At 39.0% G+C, this 25177-nt stretch overlaps 2 protein-coding genes across 3 annotated transcripts in view; one reads left to right on the top strand and one right to left on the bottom strand.

Moving 5' to 3' along the window:
* The window catches only part of PAX6 (paired box 6), a 21130-nt gene extending 13617 nt beyond the window's left edge, over positions 1-7513 (top strand). Inside the window, 6 exon segments of the mRNA XM_039866391.1 lie at positions 1643-1801; positions 2282-2364; positions 2581-2731; positions 2833-2948; positions 5569-5719; positions 6413-7513. Coding sequence (XP_039722325.1) covers positions 1643-1801; positions 2282-2364; positions 2581-2731; positions 2833-2948; positions 5569-5719; positions 6413-6498 — 746 coding nt within the window. The 3' untranslated portion in view covers positions 6499-7513.
* Positions 7514-9632: 2119 nt separating this feature from the next.
* ELP4 (elongator acetyltransferase complex subunit 4) overlaps positions 9633-25177 on the bottom strand; it is a 194894-nt gene continuing 179349 nt past the window's right edge. The window contains exon 10 of one of the 2 annotated variants that reach the window (XM_039866328.1): positions 9633-13103. In XM_039866328.1, coding sequence (XP_039722262.1) covers positions 12972-13103 — 132 coding nt within the window. In that variant the 3' untranslated portion in view covers positions 9633-12971. The remainder of the gene's footprint in view (positions 13104-25177) is intronic. The other variant, XM_039866330.1, reaches the window with a different exon arrangement.

Here is a 25177-nt window from a genome sequence, read left to right as displayed (position 1 = left end):
CAGCCAAGCGCCCTAAATAGCATTGAGGCGCCCGCTCTTCGGACAGTGATTAATGATAGCGGAGCAGAGGGGTTAACACACTTCACTGAAAAGTCTGTTGACTGGGCTTCTTGTAACACAATGTGGCCCGCTGCACGCCTCAAGAGAATCCTTTTGTTGTCCGCGTTCATTGTGGCCTCAAAATTCTGCCCACGAAAGTTTGCCAACGCTCCTGCCCCAGGAGTTTAATAGTTTCCCTTACTCGCGGGGCATTGTGCGGAGCTGAAAAGCAGCCCCTCTCTATTCAAGTGTTGGTGGTCATCTCAATAGATCTCCAAGGGCCCATATGGTGGCCAGTGCTGATGAATCCGCCTGTTTAAATGGGGGAGAAAGTTGGGGTTTTAAAACATTTCAAAGTTCCTGAAAAGATCCCACTAGATCCTGTCACAATTCCCTGAACTCTTTGAAGGCTCTGCCTATTGTCTCCTGGTTATAAATGATATTCCTGGCCAAGTCGATTCCCACCAAGGCCCCCTAGAGGCCCCTCCCCTCCACTGGCCAAGTTTCTAGGATGGGGGTGGGGCAGCCCCTGTTGGAATCCCTTGGGCGCCTCAGGACCCAGGACCCAGCTTTCAGTCCCAGTCAGGGCTGAGTGCTTCCCTTCAGACAGGCTGTGGCCTCATGAGCGAGGAGCAAGACAAGAGACAGCTAGCCCAAGTGCACATTTTGCCCTTTTAGCAGCAAAGGAAAACAATAAAACTTTACCCTGTTTAATGATAGAAATTACATTAAAAGTGGTGGAAATGCCCTAATTAAAAATGTACCACTTAAATGATATGCCAAGGATTCAGCTGCAGCATAGCATATTTAGCTAGTTAGTGAACTCTCTACTATTTCTTTTTTAAAATTACACGTTAAAAATTTAAAAGAAATCTTACTTTTCTCTGGTGCAACACATTACAAAGAATGGACAGTCCTTTTATCTAAATATAAAATTCCATTTTCAGCAATTATAGCCTGTTCTTGGTGATGATATAATTACAGCTGTGCTCGTAATAGGTGTCAAGGCAAAGCACACTCATACAATAGTTGAATAAAACTGCAGAACAATGCGAGCACTTCTAAATTCACAACCTTTAAAATGAAATTGACTGTGCAGAATTCAAATAAAAACTAGATAAATATTTTTTTAAAAAGATTACAAGCTTGGTTTGGTTTCTTAATAGCATTTTCTACAAACCTATCAACATCTAATTGATTAGATAGGAATTACTGATTATAGATCAGCTGAAATCCTGAACATCACTCTTCTATTTTCCCAACACAGCCATAGGTAAATAAATTCTGTAGGGAACGGGAACTAGGTGAGGCATTTGGAGAGTCAGGGTTAGTTATGAAAGATCGTTTTAATTGGAAACATCAGCACTTATTTTGTTATTTAAGAAATGCTCTCATCTTGATAAAAAAAAAAAAACGAAGGAAAAAAATGATGGTCAGGTAAGTATGCCACTAATGTCTTTTATTAAAAGGGGACAGTTATTTTGGGAGTGTTTTGGTAAGACTGTCGGAATATACTGCTCCTGGAGTTTATGGCTCATCAGACCACTTTCGGAGGCCCCAAGTTATTCCAAATTTTTCATACTGTCCATTCTTTTTGTTCCAGATGGCTGCCAGCAACAGGAAGGAGGGGGAGAGAATACCAACTCCATTAGTTCCAACGGAGAAGATTCAGATGAGGCCCAAATGCGACTTCAGCTGAAGCGGAAGCTGCAAAGAAATAGAACATCCTTTACCCAAGAGCAAATTGAGGCCCTGGAGAAAGGTGATGGAGTTTTTCAAAGTAGAGAAGCAGTAAATCAAAGTAAATGCCACATCTTCAGTACAAAGAGCTAAATTTAGCCAGGGCCCTTTGCATAGAGGACTGAAAAGATTTTTTTTTCTTCTTTTTTCTTTCTGTCTCTCTGTCTGTCTCTGTCTTGTCATTTTTCTGGGTCTGTCCGTCTGTCTCTTTTTCTGGGCATCTTTTCAGTGCATGTTTTTTTTCATATACCAGTAATTCAAAAGACTAAAGCCTGACTTCTCATAAAGGAAAAATGATGATTTGGCTAATTCAGGCCACAGAAGCATACCTGAATGAATGTCCCTTCAAAGAAAATTGAACTTGGTGGGACAGTTGTTCTAAGTACAGTCGATGTTAATAGAAGTAGCATTTTAAAGGGGATGGGTCGGAGATGCTGGGAGTGGGGAGGTGGGAACCAGCTTGATCCAGAGCTTGGTCAACACATTCAGTTTACTCTTTCAGAGTTTGAGAGAACCCATTATCCAGATGTGTTTGCCCGAGAAAGACTAGCAGCCAAAATAGATCTACCTGAAGCAAGAATACAGGTACCCAGGGACTGTGTGGTTTCATGTTTTGCGATTCAGACCATTTGCCTTTTTTAGAGACAAAGGTGCTTCTAATAAATGCCATTCATTTAAATAAATAATAATAGATTCAGTATGCTAAATATCTTGCCACCTTTGGGGGAGGCAGAAGAAGTGCCAGGGGTGGGGTGGAACTGGGAATGGGCACAGGGCTAACTTGTTCCATCTGATTTCCAGGTATGGTTTTCTAATCGAAGAGCTAAATGGAGAAGAGAAGAAAAACTGAGGAATCAGAGAAGACAGGCCAGCAACACACCTAGTCATATTCCTATCAGCAGTAGTTTCAGCACCAGCGTCTACCAACCAATCCCACAACCCACCACGCCTGGTAACTTGAAATATTAATACTACGAAGAAATGTGTTTGGACATTTTTGCCCTCGGCTCTGACTCTTAACCATGACTGTTCATTATGTCCCCTTTTCTGCAGTTTCTTCTTTCACCTCTGGCTCCATGTTGGGCCGAACAGACACAGCCCTCACCAACACGTACAGCGCTCTGCCGCCCATGCCCAGCTTCACCATGGCGAATAACCTGCCTATGCAAGTAAGTGAGGCCCGTGGCCGCCTGCTTAGCAGGTGCGTGGTAGAGGAAGTGAAACGTGGCTCGGGGCCTGTAGATGTCACTGGCTGTGCATGTCCCCCTTGGGATCCTTTCTCACTACAGTGATTGGCTTGACCAGTCAAGTCTGAGATGAAAACAGTCAATCCAGTCTTTGAGTTGATTGATTGATTGATTGATTGATTGATGCCCTTAAAAACAAAATTAAAAACCTGATGTTCAGTCAAGTTAATCTGCCTTTTGCTCACAGAGAATGTTAGCTTGATAATGACGGGTGGGAATGGGACATGTTTTCGGTATCAATGAAACCTGTACCAGAAAATAGAAATCATGATGGCAACGTATGAGAGTAAAGGGATTGTACATGAAATTTGGGTTTATAGTAATGTGTTCACATTAATAGAAATATAATCTGTGTGTATTTTGGACATTATTTAGGGTGTATGTGATAAACTAGCGTGGAATTCATATTTGCATAATGGGGTACACTTAATAGAGAAGAACAGCTGCATCTTATAATAAAAAAAGAAATAGAAAGGATTTGCCAGAAATTTTGTGTCTCTTTGCTGTGAATAATGTGATGAGTTTGTGGCACTCTGACCTACCTGGGTTGATGCTAGTCACTTGTTACAACAGCCTTCCCCTACTTTCAGTTCTGTCCCAAATATTTATCAGCCCCTACGTGTGCTAGGCCCTGTACCAGGCTAACCCTTTATGATGGAAGTTGTATAACGCAGGTGGGGTGTACTAGAACTTTGGAGCTGGATGGACTCTTGATGAGGGGAGAAATTGGTCTTCTGGGAGGAACTTCTGGCAGTGACTTTCCCAGGACTCCTGTTTGTGCTACAATTAGAGATGCTGGATGGTGTGAGATTGGCCAGCAAGAGCCCCTGCCGGAAACAGTTCTGGGGTTACACAGATTGCTTATTCTCCACTGAACATCTTTTGCTGGATTTCTAATCCAAATAACAGCAAAATAAATGTTTCCCAGTCTTCAGACTAATATAGGAGCAGCTAGATAAGCAACTTCAGAGGAATTATTCTCATGTTTATTTTTATTGCATCTGGATATTATTGGCCATAGTACCATTAATGTAAATTAGGGGATTAACAGCCCATTAGTTGGTGTTGCTACAACTGCCTTGGAATTTTCCAGAAGTCAGATTGCCTAGAGGAAGTGGTTTTGGGAATTAGAAACAAATGCAAGCTGAAATTCTGACAGGGCCCTCAAGGCCTGTTTGCCTCTTTGAGCTTGATTGTAGCAGTCATCTGATTTTAGTAAGGCCACTGAGTGTCTTGTTCAGTTTTGTAAATTGTAGTAACATCTAGGTTTCTGTGAACATAAATACGTATATGAGAAAACAATTAGAAACAATTAAATAGATGCTGCTTTCTATTAGGGTTGTTTCAACATATAGAATGGTATGGGGTCAATTTATTTTCCTGACTTTTAAAAATTACACAACTTATATTCAAAATGTACATACATTCATAAAGCATAAAAATAAATATTATCAATAATTCTACTCTTCAGAGAAAATTACTCTTTGAATTTTGGAGCTGGGGGGAGGCTAGAATGTTGGGGGGGGCCTTATCCATCTGTCCATTAATTCATCCGGTTGATCAAAATCTTCAACAACTTTACAAAGAGTGGGCATCCTCCTCTGAATCTTCTCTAATGTGTCATGCCCTCTGAGAATGTGGATCTTGAAATCTTAAGCATTTCTACAGTTGGCTGAGCAGACAGAGTAGTGCTATCATCTCCATTGTTCCTGACGTCATGCTTCTGTTAATTCATCCCAAACTGGCTGCCCTGGCATAGCCCCATGAGAGCTCATGAAGAGTTTTGTCCCAGCTCTGTGTATTTCTTATTTAGTTAGGAGGAAGGTTTATCTCCTTAATAACACCATTCCAAACATTTAGAGGGCAGCAACACAATTTTATTGGTAAAACCCAATCTTGGTTTTTGGGTCTGTAAGGAAGTCATAGCTAATTCACAGGATGGGGCTTGGTATTTACTGACACTTCTGACCACTTTAATCTGAGATCATGACTGATCAGCCTCTTCAAAGAATCTTTAATCCCGTAAATCTAGCCATGAAAGGCTCCCAAGTTCCCTAAACAGAATTTTACGGAGAACTCCTCCCACTTCTCTGCCCTAAAGCTTGAGACGTGGGATTTGGGGGGTAACTAGATTCCCAAATAGATTGGATTTGTAGGAGAGGGGATGTGTTTTAATGGAAGTCCTCATGCTATACCTTCTCTAAAGATGCCAGCAGAGGTCTGAAGATTAAAATAGACAAAAATCCTATTAATTTTATGGATAGTGCCAAGCACGTAGCTGGACAATTGTCTGAATTTATAGTACTTTTAGAAGTTCGGTGCGTAGGCAACTGTAGCAGTGGCCACTGGAAGGACTGGTTGGAGGCCTGACCTTAGTTATCACATGGAATTCCAGTACTTTACATGAGGACATCTGTAATGATCAGACTCACTGGCAGAGTTCCTGGGGAGAAGGGAGCTTGGGGATGAGGCTGTGCTTCTCAGTAACCACAGGATGTGAGATGTGCTTCTCAGTAACCATAGATTTGCCTTCTCCTCTCAGCCCCCAGTCCCCAGCCAGACCTCCTCGTACTCCTGCATGCTGCCTACCAGCCCTTCGGTGAACGGGCGGAGTTATGATACCTACACCCCCCCACATATGCAGACACACATGAACAGTCAGCCAATGGGCACCTCGGGCACCACTTCCACAGGTGAGCCACTGCTTTCCACAGGCTGCACAGAGGTGGCCTTCAGAGCTTCTTTTGCCAGGTGATCTCCTTTCACTCACAATTTACTTAAAAATAACCTCCCTGCTTTGTGTGGTAATGTGTTTAACTCTTTATTGCTCGTTCCTCTGGGGAAAATTGATTGAAAAGGGAAATTCAGCCAAGCTAGTTAGAAACTTGACACCATACAGACAAAAAGCAAAGTCGTTTTTCCTGAATTTGGTCACAGAAGTTGTATATGAAAACATGACCTGAGACTGTAAGTTTTCTGAGGAGAGATTATTAGGCAAATTCAACAGTGAGGGCCCCCTGAGCTGCATGGTGGGTGCTTATTGGAAGACTTCTCACCTTCCTAGCTCCTCTATTGCTTCTCATTGCAGCTGATGAAATACCACGTGGATTTCCAGAGATCATTTTATCACTAAAGTTCTAAACATACAAAGAAAAGGAGGGGTTCCCCCCCCCTTTTGAGTGGGGGATGTGGGATGTGTAAAAATGTTATCTGGTTTCTGAAGGTGCTACTTTTGTTTGTAACATTTGAAAATATATATTTTTAAATACAGTTAAAATGTTAGAAAGCATTAGATTTTTTTTTTTTTAACCTATGCATTCATACTCCATGCTTGTCTCTCGAATAGAATATCTATCTACATGGCTATTTCTTTCATCCACTTCTAGGACTCATTTCCCCTGGTGTGTCAGTTCCAGTTCAAGTTCCTGGAAGTGAACCTGATATGTCTCAATATTGGCCAAGATTACAGTAAAAAAAAGAGAGAGAAAGAATATATTGTGTTAATTCAGTCAGTGACTATGTGGACACAACATTTGGGCGTTCAGGAAGGAAAGAAAGATGGCTGTTAGAAGCACTTCAGTCCCACAATTGTGTCCTGTATTGCACCACGGGGGAATGAACTTGAAACAAGGACCTTTGTATACAGAAGGCACGATATCAGTTGGAACAAATCTTCATTTTGGTATCCAAACTTTTATTCATTTTGGTGTATTATTTGTAAATGGGCATTTGTATGTTATAATGAAAAAAAGAACAACGTAGACTGGATGGATGTTTGATCTGTTTTGGTCATGAAGTTGTTTTTTTTTTTTAAAAAAAAGGAAACCATGATCAACAAGCTTTGTCACGAATTTAAGAGTTTTATCAAGATATATCGAATACTTCTACCCATCTGTTCATAGTTTATGGACTGAGGTTCCAAGTTTGTATCATTCCTTTGCATATAATTAAACCTGGAACAACATGCACTAGATTTATGTAAGAAATATCTGTTGGTTTTCCAAAGGTTGTTAACAGATGAAGTTTATGTGCAAAAAAGGGTAAGATATAAATTCAAGGAAGAAAAAAGTTGATAGCTAAAAGGTAGAGTGTGTCTTCGATATAATCCAATTTGTTTTATGTCAAAATGTAAGTATTTGTCTTCCCTAGAAATCCTCAGAATGATTTCTATAATAAAGTTAATTTCATTTATATTTGACAAGAATACTCTATAGATGTTTTATACACATTTTCATGCAATCATACGTTTCTTTTTTGGCCAGCAAAAAGTTAATTGTTCTTAGATATAGTTGTATTACTGTTCACAGTCCAATCATTTTGTGCATCTAGAATTCATTCCTAATCAATTAAAAGTGCTTGCAAGAGTTTTAAACTTAAGTGTTTTGAAGTTGTTCACAACCACATATCAAAATTAACCATTGTTGATTGTAAAAACCATGCCAAAGCCTTTGTATTTCCTTTATTATACTATTTTCTTTTTAACCTTATAGTGTGGTGTTACAAATTTTGTTTTCATGTTAGAGTATCATTCGAAACCAATGGTTACTTTCATATTTACTCTATTTTAAATCCTGATGATCCTTAAAGAAAGAATTCTTATAGCTATCATAAATCAGAAATGAGTTAGAAAAAATTTCCACTTAAAGCTGTGTGTAAATCTGTGCCCATTTATACCCACAACATACATACAAAATGGTAATACTTCTCAGCCATCTAAATCAAGAGCTCAAAGTCTAGAAATAATTTAAAAATGCAACAAGCTATTAACTAGGAATTGTCTTTTGAATTAGGGCTGGCATTTTCAATCTGGGCAGATTTCCATTGTCAGCCTATTTTAACAGCGATTTCACTGAAGTATATTCAAAAGTAGATTTCTTCTACAAGACTCTCTGAAAGCTGTTGCCTTTCTCAAATAGGCCCTCTCCCTTTTCTGTCTCCCTCCCCTTTGCACAAGAGGCATCATTTCCCATTGAACCACTACAGCTGTTCCCATTTGAATCTCGCTTTCTGTGCGGTTGTGGATGGTTGGAGGGTGGAGGGGGGATGTTGCATGTCAAGGAATAATGAGCACAGACACATCAACAGACAACAACAAAGCAGACTGTGACTGGCCGGTGGGAGTTAAAGGCCTTCAGTCGTTGGGAGCTTAAGCCAAACATTCCCAAATCTATGAAGCAGGGCCCATTGTTGGTCAGTTGTTATTTGCAGTGAAGCACAGATCTGATCATGTTTAAAGTGGCAGCATGCAGGGCAGGAGTGCTTGAGCCCAAGCAAAGGATGGAAAAAAAAAATAAGCCTTTGTTGGGTGAAAAAAAGCCTGTCTGAGACTTTTATTTCTGTCTGTTCTGGGCAACACATAAGTCAATATAGATAAGTTTTCTTCTGCAAACTTCGGTCAAAGGCTGGGGATTCTGGCAGTCTAGATTAAATGCTTGCACAGGCAGAAACCTCTAGGGACAAAGACACAGCCACTGAATTGCACTCTTATTTTTTTGATTTGTTTTTAATTCCCAAAGGCAAATGATCAGAAATATAGAAATTAATTGGAGGCTTTGAAAAATAACCTAGCTCAACATCTACTATTTTCTAGTTAAGGAATTACTTGTGAACAGATAATTGTGATTCATCTCTCTGGCATGCTATATGTTAATACTTTTATTCCACTAGAGTTGCTGCACATTTAGAGATACCGTCCTGGGTTGATTGCAGTTTTTATACGTGCATGTAGTTTGACTCAATGTCAGCCTACACTGCATGCTTGCTTGCACACTTCTTCAGTGGAGTGTGCACACATATGCACTGTTCGTACAGTTGCCCACGCAGATATTTCTACCTCCTGACATTTTGCAGCCTCTCTTCCCTGAGACTCATGAGCCCGGGGAACTGTTGGAGAAGGGCTACTATGTGTGGTGTATGTTGCAGCTGCTGGCTGGCTTACTTCATCCCTGCAAGAGACAATTTCCAACTGGCTATGATTTGGGCCAGGGTCCGGCCACCAGTTCTGGCCCACAGCTCTGTTGCGTAGAGACCATAGACTTTGGAGAAGCAGATGTGGCACTTTGGGTGCAGGAGCTGGGCACGGGAGAAGGGGAGTGTTGTGGGAACAGAGAGTATGTGTGCACTTGGGCACGTATACGTGTCCTCTGAGGGTCAGGATTTCCAGGACACAGTGGCACAGCCTGGTTTAGTCTGAAGAAGCGGCTGCTCAGCTGCAGAAGCCCTCTGGTCCAGCAGGATGGAACGGCTGCCTTGCCTTCTGCCCTCACCCTGGGGAGATGAGCTGTCCTTCTGAATGGAGCTCCAGGAACTCTCCTGGGGACAGTGTGGCAGGCACTGTGTGGAAGCGGTAGCCAAGAAGTGGCCTTTGCCTCATTATTGAAATAATTTTTTGCTTATTTATTTACTGATAAACATATTTATATATTTATCAATGCAAACTCTGCAGAGATGCTTTGACATCATCTTCCAGGATGGTGACCGTCTATTTGTGACGTCTTCATTCAAATCACAAGACTAAAAGCTTATGATTTTTCTCCAAACTTGCCTGACTTAGGGAGACCAGGTAAACAGAATTAGAGGTGAATGTTTGAATAAGAAACATGCAAATTACTGAGTGAAAAATGCTTTTTACTCCAAAGAATTTCCAGAATATTTTCCATCCAAAGCTGTGCCTCCTAAGTCTTAAATGGTAACCTACTGTCTTTTTTTGATATGGCTCACATGATCATCTTTCTCCTTAAAAATCATAATTAGATCTCCTAAGATTCATTTATGAAGTATTATTTTAAGATTTAGCTTTGTTTTGTGAATTTTTGTCATTTCAGGATGGAGTCTGTATTCTTACTCTTTTTGCTCTTGGCCTCAATGTTAACAAGATTAAAAAAAAAAGGAAAGGCTTTTCTTCTTTGTATAGTGTTTGGCTTACCAAGACCAAACACAAATTATTCCCTTTTTTGTTTTTCAAGAATAAACCTCACCTGTTTTTCTGTTTTGCTTTTTTTTGTTTTTCTTTGTTTGTTTTGCATCACTTCTCAATGACTTAACTGCTCAGTTTTAAAGTTTAAAGTATAAGTACTTAGAGTTAGTATTGCTTAAATTCCACGGTATCAATGGTGACTATCATTGGAAGGCATTAACATGTTTTGAAATGACATTCATAATGGGCTTAAACAAACAAATACTCCCCCCCATTTTTCTTTTGTATGTGGGTGCCTGTGTCTGATTCTTGAAAATTAAAAGACAGACAAGGAATTGATTGCTGAGCGTGGCTTCCATTTGAAGTAGTTCATTTTGTTTAGTGTTAGTATTTGCAGATCCTAGAGATGGAGATAAAGAATAAATGGAAAGAGAGGAAGAGAAAAGTGGAAATCAGTAGCTACTGAAAAAGAAATTCAGGTCTTAGGACCCCAGCACCTGAGCAGACTGCAGCAATCAAAATATTTACATCATGTTAAAGAAAGACAAATCTAGTGTAAGAAATGAATACCATGGAGAGTTTTAAAGTTTTAGCAACATTTAAAAGATATGAGACCATTTCAAATACTACGTTTGGCATTGTTACTTTAGTATTTATATCTCGGAGACAAGTCGATAATTGAAAACAAACCTGTTTTTAGAGTGTATATTTCATAATGTATCAAAATGGTCTAAATACCTACAACAGTATTATTGGAGACCCATATTTTTATGTATTAAGTTATTAGCATATGGCTAACTGATAATGTTTCCAGAAGGAAGGAAAACAAAATTTTAGTGTTTTTATCAAGAAAAAAATACATCCCTCTTCAGTAGCTTATTTTTATAAAGCCTGCCTAGTGAATCAGAACAAAGCACTTGCATCTGATTTTGGAAAGCTCGAGTACTATTATTGTTCAGAATGTACTTTTATTGAGTTGGAAAAGTTTCTTTTATGTTTAAAATAAGTTGGGTTCAAATACGCATGTTCAATTTTTATAGTATTTATCTGTTTGCGAAGCATATATTAACTAGTAATTGGCTGTTAATTTTATAGACATGATAGCCAGTGTAGTAAATCAATGACCTATTAAGTATTTTTGACAAGCAATTTACATATCTGATGACCTCACATTTCCTTTTCAGAGTCTATGTAATTGTTCCGTGTGTGTTTGTATGAAATGAGTCACAACACGGTAAGAAAAAGGTTAGAGTTATTAAAATAATAACCCAACTAAAATATTCATTTGAATTTATTCAGGTTATTCATAATGCTTTCAAAAGAAAAAGCAAAGCTTTTGTGGAGTACCTGCACGTTATTTATTATCTATGGACTAAATTGATTTTTTTTTTGCAGTTGCTTTAAATTTTAAAAGCACCTGTATTTAATATAAAAGCCCTTTAATTTTAACTGACAGATCAATTCTGAAACTTTATTTTGAAAAGAAAATGGGGAAGAATTTGTCTTTCGAATTAAAAGAAGTGAAAAAAATAAACCAGACATTCTAAAAAAATAGAAGAAGAAACCTGATTTTTAGTACTAATGAAATAGCAGGTGACAAAATAGTTGTCTTTTTGATTTTGATCACAAAAAATAAACTGGTAGTGACAGGATATGATGGAGAGATTTGACATCCTGGCAAATCACTGTCATTGATTCAATTATTCTAATTCTGAATAAAAGCTGTATACAGTATGTGTTTATGCTACAGTGGGTTTTTTTTTTAAGTGACTGACATTCATCATATTGGTTAGACAGTTTAAAAACCTTGTCTTTGTTTTCTACAATGTTGTCAAGAACAAATAAAGTGTAATTTGTGGTATATTAAAAGCAAACTGCTTAAAATGTTAGTTATAACTGCTTCGAAATATTCTAACATTTTCAAAAATGTGTTTTGGAAATTCAGGTTCTCCTAAAGAATGTTAAACAGCTTTTAAAAAATTGACACAAATATGCAAGTTACTTTTGAAATTGTTTTTTGTCTACTATTTGTCAAAATCTTTGAGAAGATGGAACTATGATTCAAAAAAACTAGTGTTTTATATGAAAACTAGCTCAGTATGCTATACACCGCAAAAGACATGTTTCTATGGTTATAAATGTACATACCCATCCAATGTTCACAATTAACAAAGGGTTTACCTGGTGCAGTGAAAATCTGGGTTAGCTTCAGTTTCTTACTTTGTCTCAGACCTATGTTCTGTAAAAATCTCTCAAAACATGTTTTTTTCCCCCCTAGTATCTTAGCATTAACATAGCTGTCAGTTTGAATTTCAATCCTAAATTATGTGTGTTGACATAATTTCATAGTGATGACTTCAATTGTTTAGGATTTCTAAACAGAAGACCATAAACTTTTTGTATGCATTCTATCATTCGAGTTCTTTATATTTATTAACTTCTACAGTAGACTAATTATCTTTAATGGAGTCTGAATCCCAAAATATTATTTTGTCTTCATCAATTTAATAACAGGATGCATAAATGCAAATTCATTTCATTATAGTCTTCGTATATTAACAAATTTTTCATTCTTTTGAAAACCTTAGCCTTTTTGGTGGCAAGCGATTTTTTCAAAAATAAAGAGAAAATATGTTTTTCACATATAATTTTGAATTTCATAATGCTTTATATGCTACCCGCTATGCCATGTATTTTACCATGAGCTAAGTGCCTTAGCACACATACACTAATGACCACTGTAAGGCAGCTTGAATTTCTGACATTTTATTTGCTCTTATTCAAAAATAAAATTACCTATTTTCTTTAGACATAGCATAAAACAAAATTTTTAAATGAAAGTATTTCTGCTGTACTATTTCTGTATAAAAAAGATGGTTTAAAAATGACGAATGGTGGCCTCATTTTGCAATCCCGTGTTTTTAAAGAATTGGAGGGTCAAATCATTAAGAAAAATATTTACATAAGCCCATTAGCAATCATAATTAGAGTGTCATATAATTCTGCAGGCAGCAACTAAGGAGGAATTGCTAGAAGTCCAGGTGCTTCTTGCCTCCGGCCATCACGCCACAGCCTGGGCCCAGCAGCTTGGCCGATTCTGCCAGATCCTGTCTGCTTGAGCGGCTTGCTGTGTCTGACAAGTCTGGAGGCAAATGCAGTCGCTATGGCAGAAGATTCCAGGAGAAGGAAAGAAACAAGAAAAAAAAATTAATTTTGCTTTCATGAGCACACTTCAGGATACAATATTATGCTCTGTTGATCAGCATTTAGTCTTGCATATAAAATTCCTACTAAAACAATTCTTCAGACTGAAGCCCAATATAATCACATCCCAGTGGTACTAGATTTCACAAATTATAGCCATTATGTAAACTGAACCAGGAATCTTAGTGGAACATTTCCAGAGTCTAAACCTAAATGGATCAAGATTTTTCTTATTTAGGTAGAAATAAAAAAATATAAAGGCATAAATAAATGCATAATTGAAAAAAAATTACATCATAATGGCAGAGTTGTTTTTTTGGCTTTGTTTTTGCCAGGGCTACAAACTGCTATTTTTCAATCGAATATTGCTTTTCAGCAATTATAGATTCCCGCCAATGCCTGTTTTCCTTTGTCTATTAAGTTGACTTGAAGATGATTTGATTGCAAGGTTATACTTTCTCTAGAAACTTGCAATTTTCATAAAAAATATAGACATAAGAAAACAAATTATACCAATAAAAAGGTCAATATTTTTTATATACTTAGATAAGTCAGCTATTACAGGTCTTGGTAGGTATGACGTTGGGTCATGTTTTTCAAAAGGATAGTGTAGCTTTTTGAACATCTCCCCATCCTAATTGTTTTTCTGCAAATACAAGTTGATTTAAGCAGATGCAGGCTGATTTAAGCAGTAACTGACCATAATTACAGAACAGTTATTGTAATCAGGGAGAAATATTCATATTGCAAAAGAACTTTTTAGGTTTTCAAAAGGATAGCTATCAAATTCCTTTAACTATTAGTGCTCCCGGCCCACATGATTTGTTTCATAAAAATCCAAACTCAAAGGAACATATCTATTGTGTAAAGCACAAAGTGGGTGTGGGAAGCTACAGGTAAGTACGCAGGATGAGGCTGTCCACTGATGACTAACCAAAGCCTTGCAGAGGTGAACTGACCTGGAGACAACCTATCTGAAACTCTTCATTTGGAAAATTCCCTTCAAAATGAAAAAAATTGAGATGAGAAAGGGTAGAATCATTTTTTTTTTTTTTTTTTGGTCTAAATATTGTGATCCGCAGCATATGTTCTGGCTAGTTTCTTCCTGATAAAAGGCTTATTTGTCATGTAAACACAAGCTGTGCACAGAGGATCAAAATATTTTAAACCTTTAAAAATAATTTATGAAAATATTCTTTCTTGATTTCAGTTTGCCTGTATGTACTTATTTTTAATGAAAATATATTTAGGATGAAAGACACTATTATACAGATATATGATCAACAAAGATGTTGGAAAGGTCAGGAACATCTTAAGCATCCAAATAGGAATATTCATAAAGTATATTATTCATTTGTATCCTTAGCACCCAGTCTGTCACATGTTAAGTAGTTAAATGTCTATTTCTTGAATGACAAAAAAGCTCTAATGAAGACATATTTGTTTCTCTGTTTTAAACAATTCATTCATTCCTTGACACTCTAGTTTCTTCCACGAAGGATTTCAGGCAGAAATGAAAACATGAAAGGCTCAGGAAACTAAAAGACGTGCATGACTCTTAAGTCTGAGGTTATGAATGTCTCTGGCGTGTTAATTCTATCAACGTTCTTGTGAAAAAGCATGAGAGAAAGAGACATAAAATTATACGTCTGTTTTAATTTAAAGTGTCTTTAAGATCTTGTAGTTACTGCTAATGAGCAAAGGAAAAACGACGAGGATATGTATGATCTGAAGGTTAACTGAAAAAGAAAATTCACCATTAAAAAATGCGTGTGTGTGCTTTTGGTTGGGACCTCATACAGATGATGTCAAATGGTTATTAGGCTGTTTAAGAAATCAACTGGAATCAACAAATATTTAGAATCTATTTGAAGCAAGTTTTTCTGAGAGGTATGTGAACAGAACACCTGCCACACTCCACCTTTCCTTATAATCCAGTAATATGAATAAGACAAGCGCACAGGTGACCCTCATAGTGGGCACTCCAAGTCACATCTGCAAGAAAGGCAGAGACAAAGCAGAAGTCATGGCCAGGGGAGGGGAGTAGGAGATGGGCTAGGTGTTAGATAATGAACTGGATTCTGACATGTAGAAATGGTGATGTGCTTCACAGTAGAACTGATACATCTTTAAGATGCATCTAGTTGAAAGATTATACTGCTCTGATAGTCTAAATGAGAAAACTAGTGTATAGTTTGTTCAGAACTAGCATAAAACAATTTATTTCAGACGCTTACCTATTTGCTAAAAATTTCTCTTCCTCTGCTTCTCTCGGCTATGAGTGTGAGCCAGTTGGCTGAAAGCCCTTCCTAGCAAAGGTAGCTAAATGTGACGTGTGACGCGCTTGGAAATCTTTCAGGCTGAATGGCTTTGAAGGAAAGTCAAGTATCCATTTGTGTGTAACTTTTGAGCACAGCGATTTTGGGTGACGTGATTAAATGCATCTAACCAAATGCTACATTTCAAAGGCTAGTTGCATACTCACGTCCTTGAAAAAACTGAAGGATGGCTCTTGGAAATATGTGAATCTGTGTGTGATTTTGCCAGCTTTTGTTGATTATGACTTGAACGAGGTTACTTTGCCGTCTAAATTCTCAAGCAGTGGGTTTTGTTTTCTTCCTTCCTGAGCCTCCCCCTGTGCACCATGTCAGTGCAATGTGAAATAGGAGGAAGAAGGGGAGATCAGGTTCCAGGCTTGCCAGGTGTGTCAGGGACTGTTCCTTTGAGGCTTCCAAAGCACTTACACACTTGACAGGTAAATGTTCAGATGCTGCTGTACCCTAGATCTGTCTTCTGAAAAAAATATGCTGTAGAATACTCTCTGCATAGCATGGTGACCTCCTTTAGACTAAAGCTACAAAGCTGTTGGGGGTATATAAACTTCTAGACCTTGAGGTTTCATTGCATAATGGTTTAAATGAAAATCAGACTAGAAAAAAAAAACTTACTATTTTCAACTTTGTAAACCAAATCAAGGTATCCATCTTTCTCATTTTAGACCCGAGGCATGGGCCCAAAATGTATTTAGAATCTTGAGCTGAAATTTTTCCACCTGATTTTCTTTTCTCAGATTCTGGGAGGAAGGGATCGTACTGCTGATGCAGGAGATGCCTTGCATATCTGGCTGACTGGCTGCCTGTTTTCTCTATTAATGCCTATTTCTCTATTCTCTAAAATGATGATTTTTATGTAGGCAAAGGGAAAGGAGTGACAACTTCCAGTTTCCTGCGGGCCGAGGTGATTTGCAGTGATCCCTATGGATTAATGGGTCTCTTTTCTCTAGTGACGCAAGGTGGGGGAAATGTGAGGATGGGAAAATACTTTGGCAGATCAGGGGAGCTCCTGCCAAAAGGCACCCTTAGGCCCATAGGAAGTCCTGGGTCACAACAAAGCAGTAGCAGCAGAAGTGCTTTGCTCTGTGGCTCCAGAGGGTACCAAGCTCAGCTAGACTTTGAGATTCTCCCTCCTCTGCATACCTCTTTCTTTTTCTTGGGCTAAGACACTGTCTATATTTTGTTCCTCCTGAGTCACCATCTAAACAGATCCTATAGACCCATAAGATTGGATTTCCTGGCTCCACAGTTCCCTTCCTAATTCTTTTTCTCCCAGCCTGCCAGACCTGTGCTCAGCACTCACAGTTCCCAGACAGAAGGGGCAAGATAATGAATCTAGATTATACCTGGATTTGAGACAAATTGCAGGTAAACACCCATTAAAATATTTCACCAATTTATATTTTTCATATTTTGCCAAGACCAAGCCACCAGTCACTCTTTGTTTTCTGAAAACAATTGATGTAGTATATTTTAACCATTAGCATATGAATAGAGATTTGTTTTAAACCTTTTGAAATTTCTGACATTTCCTGAAAAGTCACACTTTGCATTACTCACAATCACAGAAATAGATGTTAATATTTCAAAATACTTCCTAACAGTTTTTTTTTCTTTGAAACATAGCCAATTTAAACTAAAATTTGTAAACATCTAGAACATATAGGTTCTACACTGGTCCCTTCACAGAGACAATCAGCAACAAGTTTTGATACCTCCTTCTGTCACTCACTCTCAGTGTGACCTCAGATAAGATACCTCAGTGTCCTCTATCACAGGGGAATAAATTCTCCCCTCGCAAGACTGTTGTCAAGCTCAAATGAAATGCATAAATGTTCTGTGAACTATCAAGTACTACACGAATTTATTTATACCTCTTCTTGCTCCAAAAAAGGGTTTGAGGTGGCTCAAAAAAACACATAAGGTACAGATAAAAATTAATGAGTTTACTAGGGCAAGGAAATGAATCTACGAATATAGCAAACTACAGATAATAAGCAACAGCAACAAAATACTAGACTTAGCCAGTGTGTCTCAGTCACCAAGCCGGGTCTGAGTATTAAGTATACATTGTCCTCTACTGTGGCTCTGTAAAAAAATATAAAGGAAACTGCAATCACAGTTTTTGTTTCTGGGAAGATTAAAGATGTCTAAACATTTTCCCTCATACCTAGTAAGGAAGTAGTGAAAATGGAGCATGTAAGATTCCTGGCTTCTGGACCAGTGAAGATAGGCACAGCTGTATTAAGGAGTAATTTGGGGTCCATCTTATTTTAAAACTCTTTAAATACTGCATGTCTTCACTGCTGACAAAGTAGTAAAATAACTGTTAGAAGAAGCTTCAAAACTCAAGTTGTTTTTTTTTTAAATTTCTTTTCTTTACATAATAGGGAGGAAACAAATTAACAAAAGACACGCCATCCTATTCCATTCCAGATTCTTTCAAGAGCTGTGTGATGCCCTCGCCTGGAGGATGCTTTGCTGATTTCTGTAGCCATATTCTGTGTTATGAAGCACAGCTCTGAATGGTAGGGAATGAATCAGAGTACAGGTTAAGTAGCAGTAATATAGAGACATTTTGACACCCTCCAAAAAATGGCTTAAAAAAGGTAGAAGTTTATTTCTCTCCCACTTCATAGTCCAGAAGTAGGCAATTCTGAGCTGGAAGGACTGGGGTACTATCAATAGCAGGGGGCTTCCACCTCTGGCTCCAAGGCTGATGCTTTTGCTCTCTCTCAGCTGGTGGGAAGAAGTGACCAAGATCCAGAAGTTGGACACATTACTTCCACTCATGTCTAGAACTTAGACATGGCCACACCTGGCTGCAAGGGAGAATAGTAAATGTTTTAAAATGTGTAAAAGTGTTTAACAAATCCATTACTATGGAAGAAGGAACAAATGGATGTTGGCAGACAACTTGTAAACAGTTTTGAAAGGGGCCATAGCAAAACGATTACTTTCCAGAAACATTTACTGTGAGTTAAAGCTGACTGACCAGGGCTCCAATCTTAGTTTCTAATCAAGGAAATGCACACCTGATGCCTCCACAGCCCAGATGGTGGGGGCTAAGGTAGTGTTCAGAGTCTCTCTGGTTCTATACAGAAAAAGAGAGAGATTTCTCTTTCCTTTGTGGAAAGACTGATTTCCTTCTAGCAGCACAGGGAGGAGGATAGAGGGCAGGAGACAGATGAAGCAGGCTTGATATAGTCATCATCACAGTATTGCTGTTATCTCTTGATAAGATTTTAGAGTATCATTTCAACTTATAAAAAAATTGTTATATGCTACTATGTAATTACATTTTTATATTGTTACATTTTTACATTGTTACATTTATATTATTCCATAATCACTACATTATTACAACATAATATTGTGTTGTGATTTTTCTATATCTGGTTAAAATTTTGTAATGAGGAAGATGCATCTGCCTAACTTTAGTGAATTTTGTGTTACTCTCACTTATGAATAGGCCAGGAGAAACCATGCCAGACCCAATTTTTGCTCATTTTGGGTTGATAGGTATACATTTGGTAGTGGCTGAAAATTTCTGGAAAAAATTCTGCCAAACATGGTTAGGTTTTAAGTTTTAGTTTTTGTTTGTTTGTTTAAGACTCAATTTATTCCCAAGGTTTAAGATTAAAATTGTTTTTCCTGAATGTCATAACAACACTACACCCTTTGAATTGAGAAAAATTCACTTGGTTCTTTCTGACTGATCTGAAAATTAGACAAAATTTCAGCGCTGCCCATGGAAAATGCTCAGGTGTGCAATTATTTTGACCGTCAATTATAACTGACAGTATTGTCTTGCCTCCAAACTCACCTCTCTGAAAGCAGATTGTGAAGAACTTGCTTGTCTAAACAAAAGTGTGATTTGTGAAAAGGCTGTGGCAGAGATTGCTAGCTTATTCTCAAAATCTATTTTCTTCCTCTGCAACGAGTAAAAGAATCTCTGAGCATCAGTGGGACACATGGCCTCCTATAATAAAGGCCACATTTCTCAGCTTCCCTTGCCAACAGATGAGGCTAAGTGACTAAGTTCTGGTTACTTCGTCGTGAGCATAAATGCTATGGTTAAGTTTAGGATCAGATCTTTAAAGAGGGGAAAGTGTCATTTACTTCGCCTTTCCCTTAGAATCGCTATAAAATCTCAGCAAGAGGTTCCCCTGCCCGCGTCCTGATCCACCCCACCTCGTGGAGTGAGGAATTTCAGGGTGATGGGGATGCACCCATTCAGAGCTTGTACTCTTCTTTATAGGACACACTCTGGGATATTCAGAACCTCAGAACTCCCTGTCCACGTGGCCACAAAGCCTGCGTGGGTCTCTCCCCCAGGTTCACCACCCAAAAGTGTTGTCTGTGTGCACAGCTTGGGGCTCTAGGAGTAGCCAAGGGACTGTTGTTTGTGTAGTGTGTAGATGAGGTTTGGTTGTGCGGGCTGGGTATCCCCAAACGGTGCTCGGCCCCGTGTGGGGGAAGGAGGCAAGGGCGGGAAGAGAAAGGAGGTGGGCTGCAGGCCAATTCTCCCTGTGTCTCTACATTCTGAAGTGGAACCCCGATCCTAAACTCAAATTTCCCTGATCCTAAACTTAAATTTGGCTTTCTAGGAAGGAAGGAAGATAAAGCATATTTAATGGTTTGTTGGCTTAATAACTTAAAAAATATTTAGGCATATCTTTTATTTGCATTTTTACTTTGGGCTCCACAAGTGTTAGGGATGAGCCCAACTTCTATCTTCCCACTTGCTGAAATGTGGACTTGAGGGTCGGTGCTGAAACAGCCACCCTGGACGATCCAGTGGAAGCTACACCCTCCTTGGGTGTAGCAAATGATAAAATTAGTCTAGGGTCTCCTGACACCACCTGGTCACCAAAGGAGTCCTGGGTCTCCAAACTGGGCTCTTATGTAAGAGATATATGAACTTCTGTATTATTTATGCCACTGCATTTTTGGGTTCCTGTAATAACAGCCTAAACCTATATCCTTTTTATACAGAACTTGGTACCTGAAAAATGGAGCACTCCAGTTCTGTGATCTAAATATGTGTTGGCTTAGTGGTTGGAAGGTGGGCGGTAAAGTCAGATATTGCAGATTGGAAAGCTGGTGACCCTTGTTATGCCTGTGATCACTTGGAAGATAGATATTATTATACCTCCTAAACAATGGCTCTAGGCAAAACATCAGAGAAATTCAAAATATTGGTGTATTAGTTGCTTCTTGCTACTTTCAGCCAAGTTATTTATAAAAGAAAAATGAACTTAGGCTAGAGCTATAGGATTTGGAAGAAGAGGCAGAAGGGACTACGGCTCTGGTAAAGGAGAGGCTCTGCGTGCAGCCCATGATCTACGCTGACGAAAGGCTTGGTAATCCGAGGCTTCGGAGGGCTGGAAAACCCAACTGCTCCCGCATCTGCAAACTGAAGCAGGCAGCCCTCACAGGAGATGTCTGTGCTCCCAAGCCTTGGTGAAATACCCTGGCTAACAGGCTACCCCGAAAACGAGAGGCAGCTTCGAGACAAAAGTCAGATTAAGGGTATTGCCTTCTCTCTCAAGTTGATTATTTTAGGTGGCTTCAAGCTAGTTACTAAGAAGATGAAAGAGAGGGCTATGGGTAGAATAGAGAAACCAGAAAATAAGACTCAAACCTTACAATGTAACAGTTGTGGTGGACAAGCATCCATTCCAACTGCATGTGATGCGCCTGCCCGCTGGTCATAGGTGTGAATCAGGTGTATCTAATTAGTTGTATCTGTACTAGATTCAGAAAGTGGAACAGAGGCAGGAGCTGTCTTCCTGATGACTACTGCAGTTGGCAAGCACTGTTGCAGGAACAGTGGACACAGAGCATAACGAATAAGGGAGTTCCTTTCAGAGAGCAGAACTGGGGCTACAATCAGGGCTCAAGTCCTCTACTGCCAGGGCAGAGAATTTTTGCAGTTTCTAGCCAGTAGGAATCCCCACTCACCCCTGAAGAGGAGGTAAGTGTGTGGGAAGAAGGGTGTGCATGGATATTTGGGTTCCAAAGGGTTGTGGACTATGACAGAGACAGATAATTATCCTCCAATATCTACTCTCTCTTTTCCCTTTAGTAGAGGAACCCCTGCATACATGAAGGCTTTGTTTCCACGCTTCCCTTCCAGCTAGTTGCGGACCATGTGACCAAGTCTGAAAAAAGCGGAAGCGACGTTGCAAACTTCAGGACATGGGAATGGAATTTGAACTCAGGCAGTCCGGCTTCGAAGCCCACATTCTTAGTCATTACTCTAAGTGCCAGAACTTTTCTAAGCACTAGAAATAAAACAGTGAACAAGACAGACAAGATCCCTGCTTTCGAAGAACTTACAACTTCAGAAAGGGACAATATATAGAATATATAGACATGACTCGAGACGGCTAACATACAGGAAAGCAAACAAATGAAGAAGATAATTCAGATGGTGAGAGGTGCTTTTAAGAAAGTGAAACATGATGATTTGAGATTGGCTGGGGGTGCTACTTGAAAAGGGGGTACATCTTTCTGGAGAGTACATTTGAGCTAGAAACTAAATTTGAGAAGGGACCTATGAAGACCTGGAAAAAGAAGTCTCCAGGAAAAGGTAATAAAATGCAAAAGGCTCAAGGCAGGAGTAAGTTTGGCGTGTTTGAAAGACAGGAAAAAATTCAATTTTTCTGAACTAGTCAGTCAACAAACAGGGAATTGTTATGAGACGTTTGGCTTGGTAGGTAGGTGTGAGATCGTGTGGGGTTTGTAAACGGTGGCAAGTGACTTGGGTTCAGTTCTTAGAGCAAAGGGTAGCAAGGGAGGGAGGTAAACGTATTTCTTTGACTATGAGAGCTATCTCACGCATGTCCTTACAAATCCATACATGGATATTTTCGATAATAGAAAAAACAGGTGTTGCAAACATGTATATTCTTTAAGGACAGAACTTTACAAAAAGTGGCTGTTCTAGATTCTGTTTCTTCTGATTAAGAAGAAACTTTCTCTCTACTAAGTGAGCCACAGCATCCCCCTACTCCTATGCTTCTCCTGTGGGGAGTTGGGGGTTCTCAATCTCACACCCACCCGAACAGGAAGATCTCGGTTGAGGGGGTTGAGCCCTGTGTGAAATGTTCAAGGAGAAGCCGGCGGTACTCTTTGTGGGGATGGTTTGCTGAGTTTAATCCTCTTAAAATATGAATCGGAATATTTTCGATTACAGAGTGATAAGAACGCCACCATGTTTTGGTCCCACTGCTCCTGAACTTTCAGACATTTAAGACGCAGGAGGGTCATGTTATTTTCCTCCCTTATTTCGCACATCAACAGAGAACAAACTAGATTATTCTTGGAGAACTTTGCTTAAAATGGTTATACCTTCAACACAAACTACAGGCAGTATCTTTTTCTTTTGTTTTCTCCTTTGTTCTTTTGCACATTTTAGTCTCATTAATGTTCTAACATGAACGGGACTGAAATAAAATCATGGTAACAGTTGAAATAAGGTGATTTAAATTGTTACCTAAATTTGGACAGTAACAACGCTGAAAGATGTCTTTCCCCTGCCCCGATTAGCCTCTTCTCTGGGATAAAGGAATGGGATGGATAAGTCACACATGGATACCACCATCCCTGTGATCCCCTGACTGTGCTCCATTGCCTAAATGAGACTCTTCATATCTCCCCAAGTGACTCCCTTCCATTCATCTTTCCTTAATTGCGTAGCAGGGCTTCTCACTCAGGCAACCGTTTTACTGGTTTCCAACTGCTGCTTAACCCAAGGCTTGTATGGCTCTGGTACACACAATGCAGGCAGGAGCATATAAGCTCCAGAGTGTGTAGAATTTGAATTAAGCTTCAGCAGGGCCAAGCTGAGAGATGCTTGAGATCTAGGGCCTACTGCTGCCACAGCAGTAAATGGGAGAAGACAGGGGTCTCTGTGGATGGACTGTCATTTCGATAGGCTCTTGGAGCCTGCTTTGTCCATGAAGCCCCGTTTCTACCCGATACACGTGAGGAAACATTTTAGGAGCAATATTTTGGGTACTCACTCTCAGGTGACTTAAGATTAGTGAGATATTTTAGAAACGTACAGTGTTCTTAGATCTGAATGTTGAGCTTGAAAAAAAACAGACTTCTTTGAGAAATAAATTCAAACTACTAATTATATGAGAATTCCTTTTTATCCCTTCTCTTTTAAAGCATATGGAAACTACTCTAGAGGTGACAAAAAGCAACAATCTCTTTGTTTTTGTCTACTACGATTCCAACTAATGTTTGCTCCTTACTGTAATCTGAAGCCTCCTACTCAGTAAGTAAACTGTTAGCAGATAAATGTGTGTGTTGATCCCTAAATCCTGGTGATTTTTAGAACTACAGCAGATCCACTATTCAATTTAGGGAGTGGCAGAGGTCTGACTGATACATAGCTTATGAAATAGATGAGTTCTGAGACGTAAAAAAGCAGAAATCAGGAGATGTTCTTAATTAAATGTTATTAATGTCAGTCCACTAAATAGTTTTCAAAAACTGGCAGCTTTTGATGAACACTCCTGTTAGAAATGTGGCAATCATATATATATTTTGTATGTAAGTATAGCATATATATGAAAATATATTGATTCCTTTTGGCTGTTCACGAATGAGTCCTGAGAGCATAAAGGCCAATGTGTTTGCTTGCATAATGCCCTACAGTGTATGCAGAACATTACCCCACAAAGCCCTGAGATGGGGTATGAAGTGCTCGGTGGAAACAGCGATGTAAAACATCCTGACAGCATTAAATCTCCCAGCTCCTCTTTAGTTACTTAGAGACCCCCACATTTAAGGGTCTGCTAGTTCCTGGGTATGAAGAAAGAATTTTTAATGGGGCCAAATGTAGGTGTTTACAAGGGGGGGATTGTTGTTTTTTTATTAGGAGCTGCCTTATGTTCAATAGTTGTATTTACTTTGTCAAGCTAGCCAGAATTAGACATCTCCATTGCTAGGCAGCCTAGAGCGTCTGCGAAGTATTTCTGGGCATTCAGAGCTGAGGCATGTGCTGCCCAAAGGCAGGTTTCATTACAGTGTGTTATTTAGTCCTCTTCGTCCCTCCCCTCACCCCACCCCCCCACCCCAGAGAGAGCGCCGTGCTTCTATAACAGGAAATCTTGCTTACTTTATGCTGAGACATATTTACATGACTGAAACACGACAATTAGCACATTTGTAAAGCTTGGGGGATAGGCACACTTTAATGGTTTTTTGAAGCAGGCTGATTTCCTGGAGCTTTTAATCTTATTTTATTTTGTTCTGCATGCATGAACAAGTTCTTCTTTACTATAGGTATTTGACAAAGTCTACCTGGTGTGAATGTGAATGAAAAGAAAATTATACAAAAATTAACTGTATATTTCGTCTTTGCCAAACCGTTCCTAACTTCTTTCATAAGTTCAGCGTATATTGAGGGCTATGCTATTATTTTTGCCATGTTGCATTAGCTATTATACAAAGGCCGTTAGGTAGTATGTTTTTGGTTTGACAAAATGAAATGCGGCTTTCTCAATACTTGACTGTATAAAAACTTTCCATAATGAACAAAAGGTATCAATTATAGCAGTGATTTTCTTCACTCTTCATGGTCAGATAGAGGTGGTATATTATTTCGCTGGCTCCAAACTTAAGTTAACACACAGGTAGTACTAAGTAATAGTATTTGATAAGTGCTATTACATGTG

This window comes from Pteropus medius, unplaced genomic scaffold, assembly GCF_902729225.1.
Source record: "Pteropus medius unplaced genomic scaffold, Ma_sr-lr_union100, whole genome shotgun sequence".
NCBI classification, from domain to species: Eukaryota; Metazoa; Chordata; class Mammalia; order Chiroptera; family Pteropodidae; genus Pteropus; species Pteropus medius.
Note: the sequence above shows the minus strand (reverse complement) of the source record. Positions and strands in the feature narration are given on the sequence as shown.